The sequence below is a fragment of the Podarcis liolepis genome (assembly GCF_965112155.1).
Source record: "Podarcis liolepis genome assembly, chromosome: 2".
Lineage (NCBI taxonomy): Eukaryota > Metazoa > Chordata > Lepidosauria > Squamata > Lacertidae > Podarcis > Podarcis liolepis.
This window is the reverse complement of record NC_139555.1, coordinates 3,551,509-3,566,760: the sequence shown is the minus strand read 5'-3', so window position 1 is coordinate 3,566,760 and position 15,252 is coordinate 3,551,509. Positions and strand designations below refer to the sequence as shown.

General features: G+C 44.4%; 1 protein-coding gene across 3 annotated transcripts in view; it reads right to left on the bottom strand.

Moving 5' to 3' along the window:
• LRP1 (LDL receptor related protein 1) overlaps positions 1-15,252 on the bottom strand; it is a 326,669-nt gene that overhangs the window by 87,901 nt on the left and 223,516 nt on the right. For all 3 annotated transcript variants that reach the window (XM_083486061.1, XM_083486059.1, XM_083486060.1), the window contains 10 exons: positions 14,729-14,893; positions 12,867-13,111; positions 11,175-11,306; positions 9,409-9,636; positions 8,953-9,127; positions 8,020-8,114; positions 5,711-5,860; positions 4,230-4,373; positions 3,688-3,813; positions 1,276-1,407 (listed from right to left, as the gene is read on the bottom strand). In XM_083486061.1, the coding sequence (XP_083342187.1) occupies positions 1,276-1,407; positions 3,688-3,813; positions 4,230-4,373; positions 5,711-5,860; positions 8,020-8,114; positions 8,953-9,127; positions 9,409-9,636; positions 11,175-11,306; positions 12,867-13,111; positions 14,729-14,893 (1,592 nt within the window). The remainder of the gene's footprint in view (positions 1-1,275; positions 1,408-3,687; positions 3,814-4,229; positions 4,374-5,710; positions 5,861-8,019; positions 8,115-8,952; positions 9,128-9,408; positions 9,637-11,174; positions 11,307-12,866; positions 13,112-14,728; positions 14,894-15,252) is intronic.

The following is a 15,252-nucleotide window of genomic DNA, read 5'->3' as shown; positions in this document are numbered from 1 at the left end:
TCAACTCAGACTTGGAGAATGAGGGGACAACATGGCTCACTAGAAGCACAGCTGAGGACACACCATAGGAGTCCAGAGTTCAAAGCACAAATGTACAAATCCCTCAATTTCTCAATTTTCCAATATTCAATTCACCCCACTTCCACAATTCAATTTAAGCAAAGAACCAAAAACTTCTGCACAAAAATGTGTGTGCATTTTTTGAGTGCATTTCTCCTAATAAAGGTAAAGGTACCCCTGCCCGTACGGGCCAGTCTTGCCAGACTCTAGGGTTGTGTGCTCATCTCACTCTAGAGGCCGGGAGCCAGGGCTGTCCGCAGACACTTCCGGGTCACGTGGCCAGCGTGGCGAAGCTGCTTTGGTGAGCCAGCGCAGCACATGGAACGCTGTTTACCTTCCCGCTGGTAAGCGGTCCCTATTTATCTACTTGCACCCGGGGGTGCTTTCGAACTGCTAGGTTGGCAGACGCTGGGACCGAGCAACGGGAGCTCACCCCATCACGGGGATTCGAACCGCCGACCATGCGATCGGCAAGTCCTAGGCGCTGAGGTTTTACCCACAGCGCCACCCGCGTCCCAATGTATGTATTTCTCCTAATACATACATGTTAATACACTTTTGCCAAATATTAGAGATGCGGAAGAAATTCACTTGGTTTGCATTTTAATCTTTTGATATTTGCACTTCTCCAAATTCTGTGGCGCAGTTCTCCAACCCACAAATGTATACAAAAATGTGTACGTTAAGGAGAGTGTGTATACATTAGCAAAAATAATGTGCATGCTCACAAACGTATGGGGAAACTGCTTGCAAACAATGCAGACGTTTGGCAAAATTACATAAAAAGATGCATGTGGTAGGAGAAATGTGCACAAAAATGCGTTAAAAAATGTACTTTTTAAAAAATTGCAAACTGATGAGGAAATGCAGTGAAGTGAAGATCAGAAAAATAAGAAACTGACACAAACAGAAATTGATATACGTACTTGCCCATCTCTACCTAACATATGCATTTTGTGAGCAATTTTCCCTAATATAAAGCATTTCTGGATGGGGTTTTTTAAAATACTGAACTGCAGAACAGCAAAGTTTTGGTTCATGTATGTCATTCAGAAAGTGCAGAGTTAGGGAGGTCTGCATTCAAATGTCAGCTGAATGAATTCCTCCCACACCCAGCTGCAAAGATGGAGGGGCTCTGGCCCACTCACTCCCTTTTGTTTCTATCCATATCCACTCCAGACACAAGGGGCAAACCTACTTTAAGCATTCACCTACCAGCATGGAAATCAATGCCAACGGCCAGTGAAGTCCCAGAGACTGGCACCAGAGCATCAGATCTGTCATTGGGGTCCAGTGGAATGCCCCGGATACCCTCATGCACAGAGTAGAGGAGGAAAGAGCCAACACCTGCGTGGAAGAAAGAAAAATCCAACAGTCACAAACTGGAGTCTCAGCACAGGGCAAACAGGAGAGGCCAAGATTTAATGGCAGAACATTAGGCTTTACATGGAGATGGTCTCAGGGTCAATTTGCAGCAGCAAACCTGGCCTAGAACTCTGTGTGGAGACCTGGAGAACCACTGCCAGTCAAAGGAGGCAGTCATGAGCTGAATTCACAAGAAACAGGGAAGGGCTGTAGATGAACGTCCGAGCATATGGTTTGCATGCAGAGTGTGTTACTTTGAAGGAAGGTGGGTGACGGAGAGAAGAGGAGAAGAAAAGGAACTATGGATAATAATAATAATAATAATAATAATAATAATAATAATAATAATTTATATACCCCCTTTCATTTGAAAAAGACAGTTTTAGTTTGCCTTCCTTGATTTCCACAAGCCCCATCCATACCTAATAGCGTATGAAAACTTTTGGTGCAAAGTAAGATATTAGCAAAAGTGTGGAAGCTACTTTTAGCCTTCTGCATGGGTTAGAGTATAATCAATCAATCAATCAATCAGTGTTAACCAGTGGTGTTGTGTGAGGTCACGGCACCTGAGGCGGGGCTGGGCACACACTGGGGGTGTGTGGGTGCATGCATGCCAGGGAGTGGGGCACAGAGGGTGAAGGAGCCCACCGGGGCACCCCAGCCTTCATCGGCAAGACAGCCAGAGCGGCCCTGCCCCATACCGGAGCCAGGCAACACCATGCTGCGCAACCTGCCTGCCCATATAGTGGGGAATCTGGCCAGCCGACATGGCACTTGGCGGGTATGAACGAGGCACCCCATGCTGGCGCCCCTGGGACTGCCCGGCTCGGTGCTCCTATCTGCAAGTGTTGGTTCCTCTGACACGGGGAGAGGAGCACTGCACTGTGGGCACCTGCATGGGGGTGCCTGCTTTGCACCCCCTCAAAAATCTGTGTCTGGGGCCACAGCCCCTCTGACACCCCCTACACTATGCTCAAAGTGCAGCCACTGATAGGAATTCATTTTGGATTTGTTTAACATTTGTACCCTGCTTTTCTCCCCTCAAAGGGAAGTCCAAAGTAGCTGACAATCCATTAAGTCACAACATTATAATCAATATAGACCAAGTATACAAAATATTGGAATAGCTGCCTCTCTCCAGTAAGGACAGCAAATGTAGATAGCTTCAGGTTCTGAGAAAGAAGAAGGGAATTCAGAAAAAGGGCCACGGGGAAAATACATTGTCAGGGGCATCAAACTGCCTGCAGAAAGCAGGCTCCTTTGAAGAGATCCATCACCCTCCACTGGCAAACTCAGGCAGCAAGGACCAACTGCTGTGTAGCCAAAATTGGATGACTGAGAAACAAAAGAGAAGTACCAGCATTCTGAGGTTTGCAAGAAGCACAAAACAATCTCTCTCTTTTTTAAAAAAGGGGCAAAACCAAAACCCAGCCCAATGACGACTGAGAATGCTTAACAGCAATGGAACGTTGGAAGACGTTGGAAAGGAACATGGAAAGTCAGGGAGGGGGAGCATCAAGGAGAACATAGCAGGCTCCCTGAACAGCAGCATTTCAGTGCAGGTACCACTTGCATTCTCCACTACTGAAATGGGCTGGCAGGGGGGAGAAGCATTCGGCGCTTCCCAGAGTGCATCTTTATATCTTAGGGAGGAAAACTACCACCTACTCAGAGAAGGTAAAAAGAGAAGGGAATTCTGGAATATGTTCACTTGGCTGAACTATCTTGTGGAAAGGAAGGGCACATAAAGGAGGACCCCTAGTCCGTTTGCCTTTGAATGTATGCAGCCACAGCTGCCCTAAAGGGAGGATAAGAAACCTTTGGGCAAGTGGCCTCTTGAAGGCATTTTCTAGCCAGGCAATTCTATGTTTTGCCCGTTGCATCTTAGGGATCTTCCACATTTTGTTTTTTTATTAAATGTACACCTACTATATATTTCATTATCTACACAAAAAATACAGTATGTGAGGGAGACAAATATGTGTTTGGAAACGCAAGTCTCCTATAGGAAGAGAGATCCAGGGTTGGCTGCAGCACCCTGTCAAATGTACATTTGCTGCCACACTGGTACACGGACAGCTCCATAATTAACCAGGGCCAACTCAGGGCAATTGTAGCTTGAGCTGCAAACAGTAGCCACCAGGTGGAGCTGTGCTACACATCCCTCAAGATATACAGAGCAACATAGTTCCCAGGAGCCAGGCCTAACAGCTACAGACCACTCTCCTCAAACCCCACAGGAGTCAACTGGGGTCCCCTCACCTTCACAGGACTGCTGTCCACTCTTCAGGCTGTAACCAGCTGTACACATGCAGGATCGAGTAGTCTCTGAAGTAGGAAGGCACAGCTGGGAGCAGTCACCGTTGTTCACGCTGCAGGGGTTGGTACCTGCAACAGTGAAGGTGAAATAATGGAAGTAAATGGGCACTACTGACGCAGAGCCAGACAGCAGCAGGCTTCAGTTTTGACTGCCCGGTGACCACACAAATGACCATCTTGCTTCACCATGGGCACAGAAAAAAAGGGTGAACTTTATGGGCATGTTAAGAAGGAACTTGAAGTGACACAGTGAATACTTAATGTGGCTGAATCAGCACCAGATCCAAAGCTTGGTTTCCTATGAGACTGCAGGCAAGATCTTTCCATACAGTAGTATGTGAGCCTTGGCACACCATCACCGACTCTCTGCTTCCTGAGTTGGAACCCCATGACATCCTGATCAATGCTCACACTTCCCCACGATGCGTCTTCTGGCCCTCCCCTTGCATGATGCCCCTTATGATCCGTGCACTCCAAGAGCTTACCGTGCAGCTGAATGCTCTCATTGTAGATCTTCATATGCATGACCAGCGTGGTGCTGTTGCGCAACACAACTGCTTCTGTGCCATCCTTCTTGTTGCAGGTACCCATTTTTTCTGAAACCTGATCAGCCCACCAGAGTTTATCATCTGGGAGAGAAGGAGATGAAGATTACACAGCTTGCCTTTACAGGCAGGGCAAAACAGGCCCACCCACCATCTGTAGTTTCTAAAAAATACTTATTATCTAATTAAATTCTTTTAAAAATGTGTTGCACAAATAATCAGAGTGGCTTTTATTTCATTAAGATGGGTTTAAATGATTGATGCAACTGACTCAATGATAAAAGTTCACAGCACTACAAAAAATAGGAGCCAGCCATCATCACCCATGTGCCTGGCTTGGGCATGGCTGGAGACATCTGGGAGGCTGTGGTTAGAAATATTACTACTACTACTACTATCAAGTCAATCTGCTGTCCCAAAACCTCTGTCCCAAAGCCCTGCCCTGATAACACCACTGGTAAAACCCATTTAGCATTCAACAAAGATCCTTTAAGCCTCAATTTCTAAACATAACTGCTGCAGCAGCTGCGACAAATATAATGGCTTCCTGGCACTGCTGTGTGCATGCATGCATAGAACAGGGATCCTAGATGAAGCACGGCACTTTTAAAAACACTGAAAAAAGCTAAAATAAATGGGAGGCATTCAACGTCATGCTAAGGTTCCAGCTTGCCAGACGGAATGATCTCCACTCTCCTCCCCCGTGCGCTGTTTTGGGGGTTCTCTTGCCCCACTCAGCCAATTTCGGGGGGGGGGGGAGAGGGAGAAAGCCTCATTGCACAAGCGGAAGCCCATTGGAAGCTCATCTTTTGCAGTGCCTTAATAGTATTTGATTTATAAAGTGCCAAGTTTTTATAAACTACAACATGTTAAAATGGAATGAAAAATAGCCATCAAACATATAAAGGTAGCTGCTTAAATTTTAAAACAAAATACAGCAGTGGGATCTTCATTTTACAGTTTAATTGCTTCCAACAGATATTATAATGAGAACAGGTACAAAGATTTAATGATGTGAACCAAGGTCTCAACGGGGAAAGTGGATTTATTTCTCATTATAAAACTTGATGGAAGGAAATTAATGTTTATCACTTTAAGGATGAAGGTGGCAGCCTATGAAAAATTCATACCATTTGCAAAAATAGCTAATATTCTATCTGGAGGTACAGCAGCATCTTCTCAAGTAACAGAAAATTGCTGCTTAATTGTCTGAAAAATGCAATGCGTCCAAAACAGAAACACAGACTTGAGAGAAAAAATGTGTGCTGTGCATTAAACAATTCACATGCATTGTACCTTCCCCCCAAAAAACAGCCAATAGAAAAGTCCATGGATATGATGCTTATATAGGACCCTCTTCTCATTGTTGCTTACCAGACTGTTGTAGCAATAGCTCCCAAACTCAGCACTGTGACTCTTACCCATGATAGCCAATGCTGTGGCCTTGCGTAGCTGGTTCTTCATGGTCTCCAATACCTCCAAGCCACTACCATCCAAGTTGCACCTATTGATGGTACCACTACCAGAGCTGATCCAGTACAGCTTGCTTTCCTGGTAGTCAATGGAGAGCCCTGTTAGGAGAGAATAGTCCAGTGTGAAGGAGGAGCAACAGCATCATCAATGAAATCTGCAGGTGTTAATTACAGCCTGTGAATGTGCATTAGAGATGGGCAAATCAGACTAATTGCAGTCCATGTCAGTTTCATGTGCATTCATTCGTAAGTCTGTCCACATCCAATTTCTACACTAACACATTCCTTAAAAAAACCCAACCCTTATTTTGCCCTGTCCTTTCATTTTTTAAAAAATATATCTTTTATTAAAGATTTTTTTGGGTTACAAAAGTATGTGCATTGTCTCTATTTTCACTTCATAGAGTCTTTTCTACAGATCACTTACATTCGATGTGAGACATTTATATTGTATACCATGTGAGGCTGGGGAGAAGAGGGGGAGAAGGGGGGTGGCAAACTTACATTCTTTTACTTAGTGAATGTGTGAGGTTTCTGTTTCAGTTTCACTTGGGTAGGTTCTCCATTTTAAAGTTGTTTCTTTAACTCAGATAGACTGAAAACTTATCATAATAAATGAAAGTTTTCAGTTCACTCGGAGAAACTGTGAGATAAAGCCACCAACAAACAGAAATGATACTTGGGATATGTGAATGTGTGTTTTCCCCCGCTTGAAGAGGGTTGAAAAGCAAAGAAGCAAGATCAGGGGATGGTGGATGGTGAGGTGCGAGAATCAAGCTGAACTGTGATGTAGGCATTTTGGACTTTGCCATTTAATACACGGAGACTTGGGGCCTATGTCCACAGCACCAACTTCTCTCACACCTCCCCTTTTCCTGTTTTTGCTTGCTGCAATCCCTGGCCAGGATCCTTTGCAGATGCCTATCATTCCATCCTTGGTGTGGATGTGGATTAGAGTGAGTGTGCCCAGGTAGGATAAACCCTTCTCTCCAATTCCTATTTTCTCCTTTTCAAGTATAACTTTCCATTGGGGAGAGGCTACTAATTTTACACTAGGACAGCTAATGTAAAATCTGGTAAGGAAACAAAGCTTTTGAAAGTCTGATTTTGGTCCAGTTATTTGCCTTTATGTTCCCTTGCTAAGAAAGATCCAGGGCTGTGTGTTGCAGGCTTGATCACACTGGAACACACTTGGTTTAAAAGGTTAACAATCCAGTTCTGATCCCCAAACTGAGTCATAAGACTAGGGATGAGGTTTTTGCAGAATTCAGAGAGGGGCTAGATATCCAGAAAGGACATGGAATTTGCAATATGGGCTGAAGAACACAGAAAAGCATGACTATTTCTGTGAGGGTTACACTGGTGTTTTGAGCTTTGCTGCACTAAATTTCATGTGTGCCTCCGCATGTGCACTTATTCACAGCAAAAGAGAAATGTGTACCTCTCTTCAAAGGTTGCCAATAGTTTCCATTTCTCTTTTTCTGTGAACAAATGCGCAAGAATTAAAACTGCAAAAGCCACCTTTTGCAGTTTTAATTCTTGTCCACTTTTATATCTTAATACGCTTTTTTACAATCTGCATTATATATTTTTCAGTACTTTGCTTTTTATTCTGGTTTATTATTTGTTACTGTATTTTGCACTTTTATAATTTATTTTTAGGTGAAGCTGGTTTTTATTTAGATTGTAGGCTGCTTTGTGGAGGAAGTTCCCCCCAAAATGGGGTATAATTTTTAAAATTTAGTAAGTAAGTAAGTAAGTAAGTAAGTAAATAAATAAATAAAATTAACACAGAACTAGAGAAAGTGAACTGAATTTTTTGGCCCACAAAAACCTGACAAGTGAAACAGACACACAAATACTAGGAGGGGACATTGACAGATGAAGGTGGTTGATACCTGTTATGTGACGGCATTGCAACCTTTTCAGATGCACTAGAGCAGAGTTGGGGAAACTGGCCTTCCAGATGTGACTGAACTACAATTCCAAGCTGCCCCAGCAAGCATGGTCAATGGACAAAGAGGACTGGAGCTCAGCAACTTCTGGGCGGGCCACAAATTCACTACACCTACACCAGAGCTGTGATTTCAGTGGGTTATGTTGGCCCAGGGTTATTCCAATCATCACAGACAATCCTAGACATGGGCTGCATGCATTCGAACTGACACCAACATGCTAAGGGGGGCCCAGTGAGTTCTGCCTCTATTAGGCACAGACTAAGTTCTTAGGCATACAACAGAGTGCCACAGTTTCCATACCAACAGGCCCCTTTTGGTTTGTGAAGAGCAGGGTACGGTTGTTGCCATCCATGTTGGCGACACTGATGTTGTCTCCATCAGTCCAAAAGAGTTTCCTGTAACAGAGGCAAACAGGAAGACCACTTATTATCACTAGTACTTCTATTATTACAAGTTCAACTACAGCTTATGTTTCTTGCAGGCTCAATTATTAACCCTTTTTTACAGGTCTAATGAGCAAAATTGTTTTAACACACCTTAATTAGAATCACTGGAATAAAGGAAAAGGAGATGCCAGGCTAATTTTTTTTCCAGATGTTGAATCCAACCCATGAGTTGCAATTGATTAGCTCTCCTTGTACTACTCAAGAGTACACTTACTAAATCGAAGTGCCCCAAACACCTGGAGAATCAGAAGTTCAGATAAACTGAACAGGTTTACATTAACATGTAATGTAATGTAGGGACGCGGGTGGCGCTGTGGGTAAAAGCCTCAGCGCCTAGGGCTTGCCGATCGAAAGGTCGGTGGTTCGGATCCCCGCGGCGGGGTGCGCTTCCGTTGTTCGGTCCCAGCGCCTGCCAACCTAGCAGTTCGAAAGCACTCCCGGGTGCAAGTAGATAAATAGGGACCGCTTACTAGTGGGAAGGTAAACGGCGTTTCCGTGTGCGTCTCTGGCTTGCCAGAGCAGCGATGTCACACTGGCCACGTGACCCGGAAGTTTCTCCGGACAGCGCTGGCCCCCGGCCTCTTGAGTGAGATGGGCGCACAACCCTAGAGTCTGTCAAGACTGGCCCGTACGGGCAGGGGTACCTTTACCTTTTACAAGGGGAGGAAAAAGTAAAACTAGCTAATTTGGTAGAAAAATAACACTATACTATCCTGGAGCTGTCATTCAAACTCTAACCCTATTCACTACCTTCTTTCTACAGAATCTCTTGTTCTACCAGACTCACCCTTTGAGAGGATGTACAACCAAACAGTGAGGCTTGTCCAGTCCCTGAATAACAGCATTCTTAAAAGAGCCATCTAGCCGGGCGACATTGATCTGTTTCTTGTGGGCATCGTAGCTTGTCCAGAAAAGGTTCCTGGAGACCCAGTCCACAGCTAGGCCATGGGCATTGGGTAGGTCTGCAAGGCAATGAGGGTGGGGAAACTGTGAAATGAGGGTAGACAGAGGTAAAGCAACAAAAAATGGAAGGTGTCTGTAGAGCACAGGGGAAAAGCTGCAAGAGCTTTAGGTTCATATAGCACAGGTTATAACAAGGTAAGCATGCCAACGTCTTCCACTTGACTACTGTATTTCACAAAAGGTTCTAAATCCATCTGACAAATCCATTCCAAAGGACAGCATGTAGTGCAGGGATGAGAGGAAGCAAGGAGAGAAAATGAATGACAGGCAGTCCCCCCACCTGCAGACACAACTGTTTCCACGCCTGTCCCATTAATGAATGCCCGCTTGATGGTTTGTGTGCGGACATCAGACCAGTAGATCCGCTGCTCCATGGCGTCATAGTCAACTACAGTGACGTTGTCAATGTCGGGAACAGTGAAGGAGTTGATGTAGTTGTAGTATGGGTTGTCAATGTCAACCCCGCGGATCTCCATCTGGCGGGCATAGAGCAGGAACTTCTTAAACTCTGGAGAAGGGGACAAAGGCCAAGAGCGCATAATGGGAACTCACTCCAGTCAGGGCTTAGTAGATACAAAGCATGTTTGCTTGCCGGATACTAATGAAGAGGAAATATTTATTATTGACCTGTTAAACTCCATTTTTGTTTGAATCCATTTTGCTCAGGCCTCAAACTGCAGCTAGCTTGTTTCTATAATCCCTCAGCATTTAGTTGTTATCTGTCAGCAGTTTGTAAAATACATCACAAAACACATCTGGGCTGGCATTTTGCCTGATCCAGCAGGACTATTCTCATGTTCTTATCACATCAGTCCTTCTTAGGGGTACAAAGACAATCTTTTCCATGACCCTTGCCCCCATCACATCTGCAACAACCAACAAAGCAGTTTTGGGACCACTTTCTACATTTCAACTAGTTCTAGCATTTCACTTTTTTACAATCCTGTTTCTTGAAAAGTGACTTCTATAAATTTTCACTTAGATCCTGTTATTTTCTCTTTATGCTGAATGTTGCCTTGAGCAACCTACTGTTAAATGTGAAATAAAAAATAATAGCTGCTTTATTCCAAGGTATTTAAGTGCCTAAGGTGAGAATTACATGTAAGGCAACAAGCTCAGAGAATGGCAAGATTGAAGTTCTGCCCTTCACTCCAAGCAGGTCTGCATGTAGTGTCATTCTAATGTGACTTTGGCATGTAGTTTCACACACTGCTATGGAAACAACCCAAGTATCTAAATATGATTCTGTAGAATCTAAGGCGAAGACAATAGTTTAAAACAGCTTTAAATTATCAGAGCCAGAAATGAACAAGCCTAGGGTTCATGCACAAACCTTTCTCCCTCCTCTGACACAAAGCAGTGATGACGTTAGAAAAATCTGTCACTGTTTTCAAATTAATCAGAATACGCCATTACATATAAACGTAGGGAACTCTGGATTGTTTCAACTCTGGTTAGTGAATATGCAAGGATCATAAATCATACTTTGACCCTGGCTTGTTTGAACATACCAGAGTTTAAACTAACCAGACTTCCCCAAGTTTAGGTGTAACAAGGAACTCTGATTAGTTGAAAAGCAGGAGTGAAAGCTTTTCTTCTCCTCACTGTTCCTGGCTGTACCAAATGAGAAGAGGGGAGGTGGTGAGGAAACAAACCTGAGACTCATCCAGGCATATCTTTAAGTGTGTTGAGGACAAAAAGGTCCTGCTCAAAAGCTCCTATCCTCATTTGCAGCTGATCCCTCATGCTGCAGTCTGTCTGGGAGCCGAGCCAAGGAGTCCTAGATGAACCCATTGTCTACATGTCCATGGATTTAATGGATATGTCTTGGAGTGTGCCTACATGGGGTTTTCATTGTTCACTGTGTGTACTGCATTCCCAAAGGTCAAAGGACCTGCAGGAACCATATCTGTCTGCAAAGCAGGTGGGAATAACAGGGTCAAGGAGCCACACCAACTAAGATGATACACTTTTGCACCAAATCTTTGGGTTGGGTCTCTGCAGGGTCCCTGCGAGTGGACCAAAGCCCCTCCATTCTTCATTTACCATAGCATGTGACGTTGTCCTTGGCCAACTTCATCAGGTGAGGACAGGCACAGGAGTAAGTGCTATTGTAGTTGATAAGGCAGAGGTGAGAGCAAAGGCCTTTTCCTCCATTGGCCTCACAAGGGTTGGGAGCTGCAACAACAAACAAAGTGCTGGAGAGAAAAGGTTAAGATCCCCACCCCAATCCTGAAAGAACAGAGAGGGTGAAGCATAGCTCTCCTTTGAGAAGGCCAAGGCACAGGTGACATAAAGCTGGCTGGGAAAGGGAGATCTGGATAGGTTGGCAGCATAGGACTGGATCTCTGCTTTCTCCAGCCCTGTCTTACACAGTCACCAAAATGCATGTCTGCATTCAAACATAAGGAACAATGGAAGAAAGCCGACCCTAAAGCCTACTATACAAATCCCAGATTTCCAGGAAGAACCACTCTGAACCAAGGGAAAGTGCTGTCTCTACATTGCGCTCAAATCTTCATGTGGATCTGGAGTCATGTTTTCAACTGGTTTTACGTAACAAAGCTGAAGCACATACAGATGTCAATATGCATACCTTGTTTACCTTTGCTTGGTCTCCCTTCATTGTGTAGCCTCACCAACATGAAATCATAGATTAAGTCCTTGGGGGGCAGGAACATGCTATTTTTTCATTTATTTGCTTCTGTTACTCTGAAAAGTGCTGTGCATATAAATCCCCCAACTCCTTCGGCTACCTAACTAATAATGGCTTACAAAGCTTTTCTTGCCACCAGGACCACACACAGAAATTCATCTCTCTACCACACAAGATTCTTCACAGGAACAACCAAATTCCTTTGAAAGAATTTTAGAATGGCACTACATCCCCACAAGACAGTGTCCTAAGAGATTCCACCTCTCTCTTTCGGACCCCTGAGGCAGCGAGACAAGACCCAGCTGTGGCTCCTCCTACTCCAACAGCCCATTGACCTTCTCTTCCAGTTACATGGGGCAAGCCAAGTCCCATCTGCAGTTCAAAGCAGGCCTGTAGCTCACTGGCAGAGCACATGATTTCACATAAAAGGCCCCAGGTTATGGCATCTCCATGTTGTGCTGGGAAAAAGCTCTGCATGAGCCCCTGGAAACCTACTGTCAGTCCAGGATGACATTACTGGGCTAGGTGGACCGAACAGCTTGACCTAGGATTAATTTATATTTAATATTTCATTTATCCAATTTATTGGTTGATTAGCAACTTAAAAGATAAAACAGGCAGACAGACATATATATATATATATTAAAAGGCATCTTTTTCTGTTCTCCTGTGAATCAAGACTCACAACTAAGATCACCTCTTGAGGTTTTATTCTTTTTGGAGATCCTGCAGCTCAGTTGCAGAACACATGCTCGGCATGCAGAAGGCCATGTCTGGTTTTGGTTTGTAAAAGGATGAGGGACAGACAATTTGCCTGCCTCAGATTCTGGAGAGCTGGTGCCAGAAAGGGTAGGCAATGCTGAGCCACCTGGGAAAAGACCGCTTCCTATGACCAGGAGAGGACCACTGCTGCATGCTATCCTGCTGCATCCAAGCTCTCACAGCTTAGAAACCCAGGAGTGGACCTGGAAATCTTAAGTGTAGCTGTGAGCAAAGGAAGCTTCGGCCTGCGTCCTGCTACCTGCCTTCACAGAATTTTCCAGGGAGCCCTCCTCCTCTGCCCTTCCCTTGTCACAGCTCACCTAGAGGCTGGCGAGAGGGATGGTAGACCTGCAAGTCAAAGGGCTGCGTGTTGGTTCTCTGCACAACAGTGACATTGTGGCCGGTCCACTTGTTGGCCTTGGCCAGGGTATTCGTGCGCCAGTCAGTCCAGTATACCTCACCACCATAAAGTGTGACAGCAAAGGGGTGCGACAGATACTCATGCCCTCGGAGCACCTCAATGTGGCCTGTACCATCGTAGAGGGCAGAATAGATAGCATCGGACCTGTGGAGGAACAGGGAAGATTTCCTTTAATTTCTTTGTTTCTTTGTGTGCATTTCTTACTGACTTTTCACCCAGGATACAACAGTTCAATAAAACAAATAACATTTGCAATTATCAAAACAACAACACAATAATACTTCACTTTTCCTTACTCGGCAGAAGGTAGTGGAGTGGTTGCTTATAGCAATCATTCTCATCTCTGGGAAAAGAAGTGTGTCTTCACCCACTGATAGAAAACATGCAATGATGGCATCAGACACACCTCCAGTGGGAATGGGTTCTGCAAACTACCAAGATGACCCAAACACCTTGGACTTCACTGGGCAGCGGCACAGCCAAATGAGCCTCCTGTACATGGTAGTGGCTAGGAATGGGGCACAGAAGGAGCAAGTGGCTATAAGCAGAATGTTTGATGTGTGCAAGATGGAAATGGAACACTAGCCATACGAGAGCAGAAAGAGCAGAGCAAGAGGAAGTAGGGCAAGAACCTTCAGTATCCGCTGACAATCTGCTCATGCGGAGGTGTTCTGGCTTTCAATTACAGAAAGCAAGCCAGCATGAAATCAAAAACTGGCCAAGATATTAATATAATCTGTTTGGATCTGTTAACTGTGCGCGCACACACACACACAAATTTATTATACTACCCTAGGACCTACTACTCAGTTTATTACTTCTGCATCCAGGGATTGATTCTACTAATATTGTAATTATTCATACAGTTACTGTGAGATAGAAAATGAATGTGTATGTGTATATTACAGTATACCCAAGGCTCAGAGTAATAGGCCTGGGGGTCTGAGGGGCGAGCCATCCTGGGATGGCTGCTTCCACCTCTCATGTCTGGTCCTCTTGTTCGAAGACTCTTTTGTAAAGGAACTGCTGCGAAGAGTTTTATGGTCTTTTGATTCTAGATATAAAAGTTAAGCAGAGAAGGGGAGCAGTTACTTTGGGATATCAATTAGACTGTTGGTAAGGTTTATGCTCACTTAATTTTCTTTGCTATATAGCAATGAATTGTTAATTGTGGAACTGTTTGTGCTGTAAAAATATTAAAATTTTAATGGTTATTGTACTTGACTGTTTTTTTAAAAAAATGGCTTGGAGCACAAACCTGTATATAAACAAATGGGCTATGATTAATATTGACAAAAAAAAACCCAGTTAATTATTACCCTACCCAAAAACTGAATATATGCAAAAGGCAGGTTTTATATGCAATGACAGGAGCATTATAATTTTTCCCAGGAATGTTACGTGCAATTACAGGGCCGGTCACATCCTTCTCTACTCAAATGCTGAATAGTCACACAAACTCCTCCACCTCCTCCTAAATTTACATCTTGCCCTTCTCACAAAGAAGCCCAGGACAAAGCTACCTATGGCAGACCAAGGATATTTTTAGCTGTGCAGAAAATAGGATTCCACTTACTCAATACACAGATTCCATACCAACACACACACACCCATACCTTGATCAACCTACACATATTAGGCAACAGAAACAATGGCACCAAACAGGCTTTTTTGTGCAGAAAGATGTCCATTTTACCAAAATTATTAGCTACTACCCAAAAATCTAAACCAGATAATATTTGGTGGAGGGACAGTACACACCTGGCATCTATCCACAGAATGCGCTTCTCCAGGTAGTCAACAGTGAGTCCATTAGGCCAGCCTCCGGAGCCAGTCTCCTTGTGGATGACACGCCGGCCCTCACCACTCATGGACGCTGCCTCAATGCGGGGCAGGCTTGCATCCCAGTCTGTCCAGAAGAGAATCCTGGGAGGAAAGAGGAAGGAGGTACGCAAGTGATGAGGCAGACATGCCTCCTCTCCAGCTGCCCAGGGTCAGGGCCTAAACGGCTTCCATAATTCTACAAGAGCTGAAATATTAGCAGCTTTCGCCTTGAGATACTAAGCCCTTGTCTGGAGACTGATTATCAATCACCAATTAATATCCTTTCCAACTATCCATAGCAGCCTTTAGGGGAACAAAAGTGAACAGCATGAAACATCCCTGCTGGGCGTTGTTAAAAAGGGCCATGCCTTATTTCAGCAGTGTTCTCACCCCCTTTATGCACAGAGATATTAACTCCACTCACTCCCAGCCCCCATCATTAAGAGAGACAAGTTCAGAAA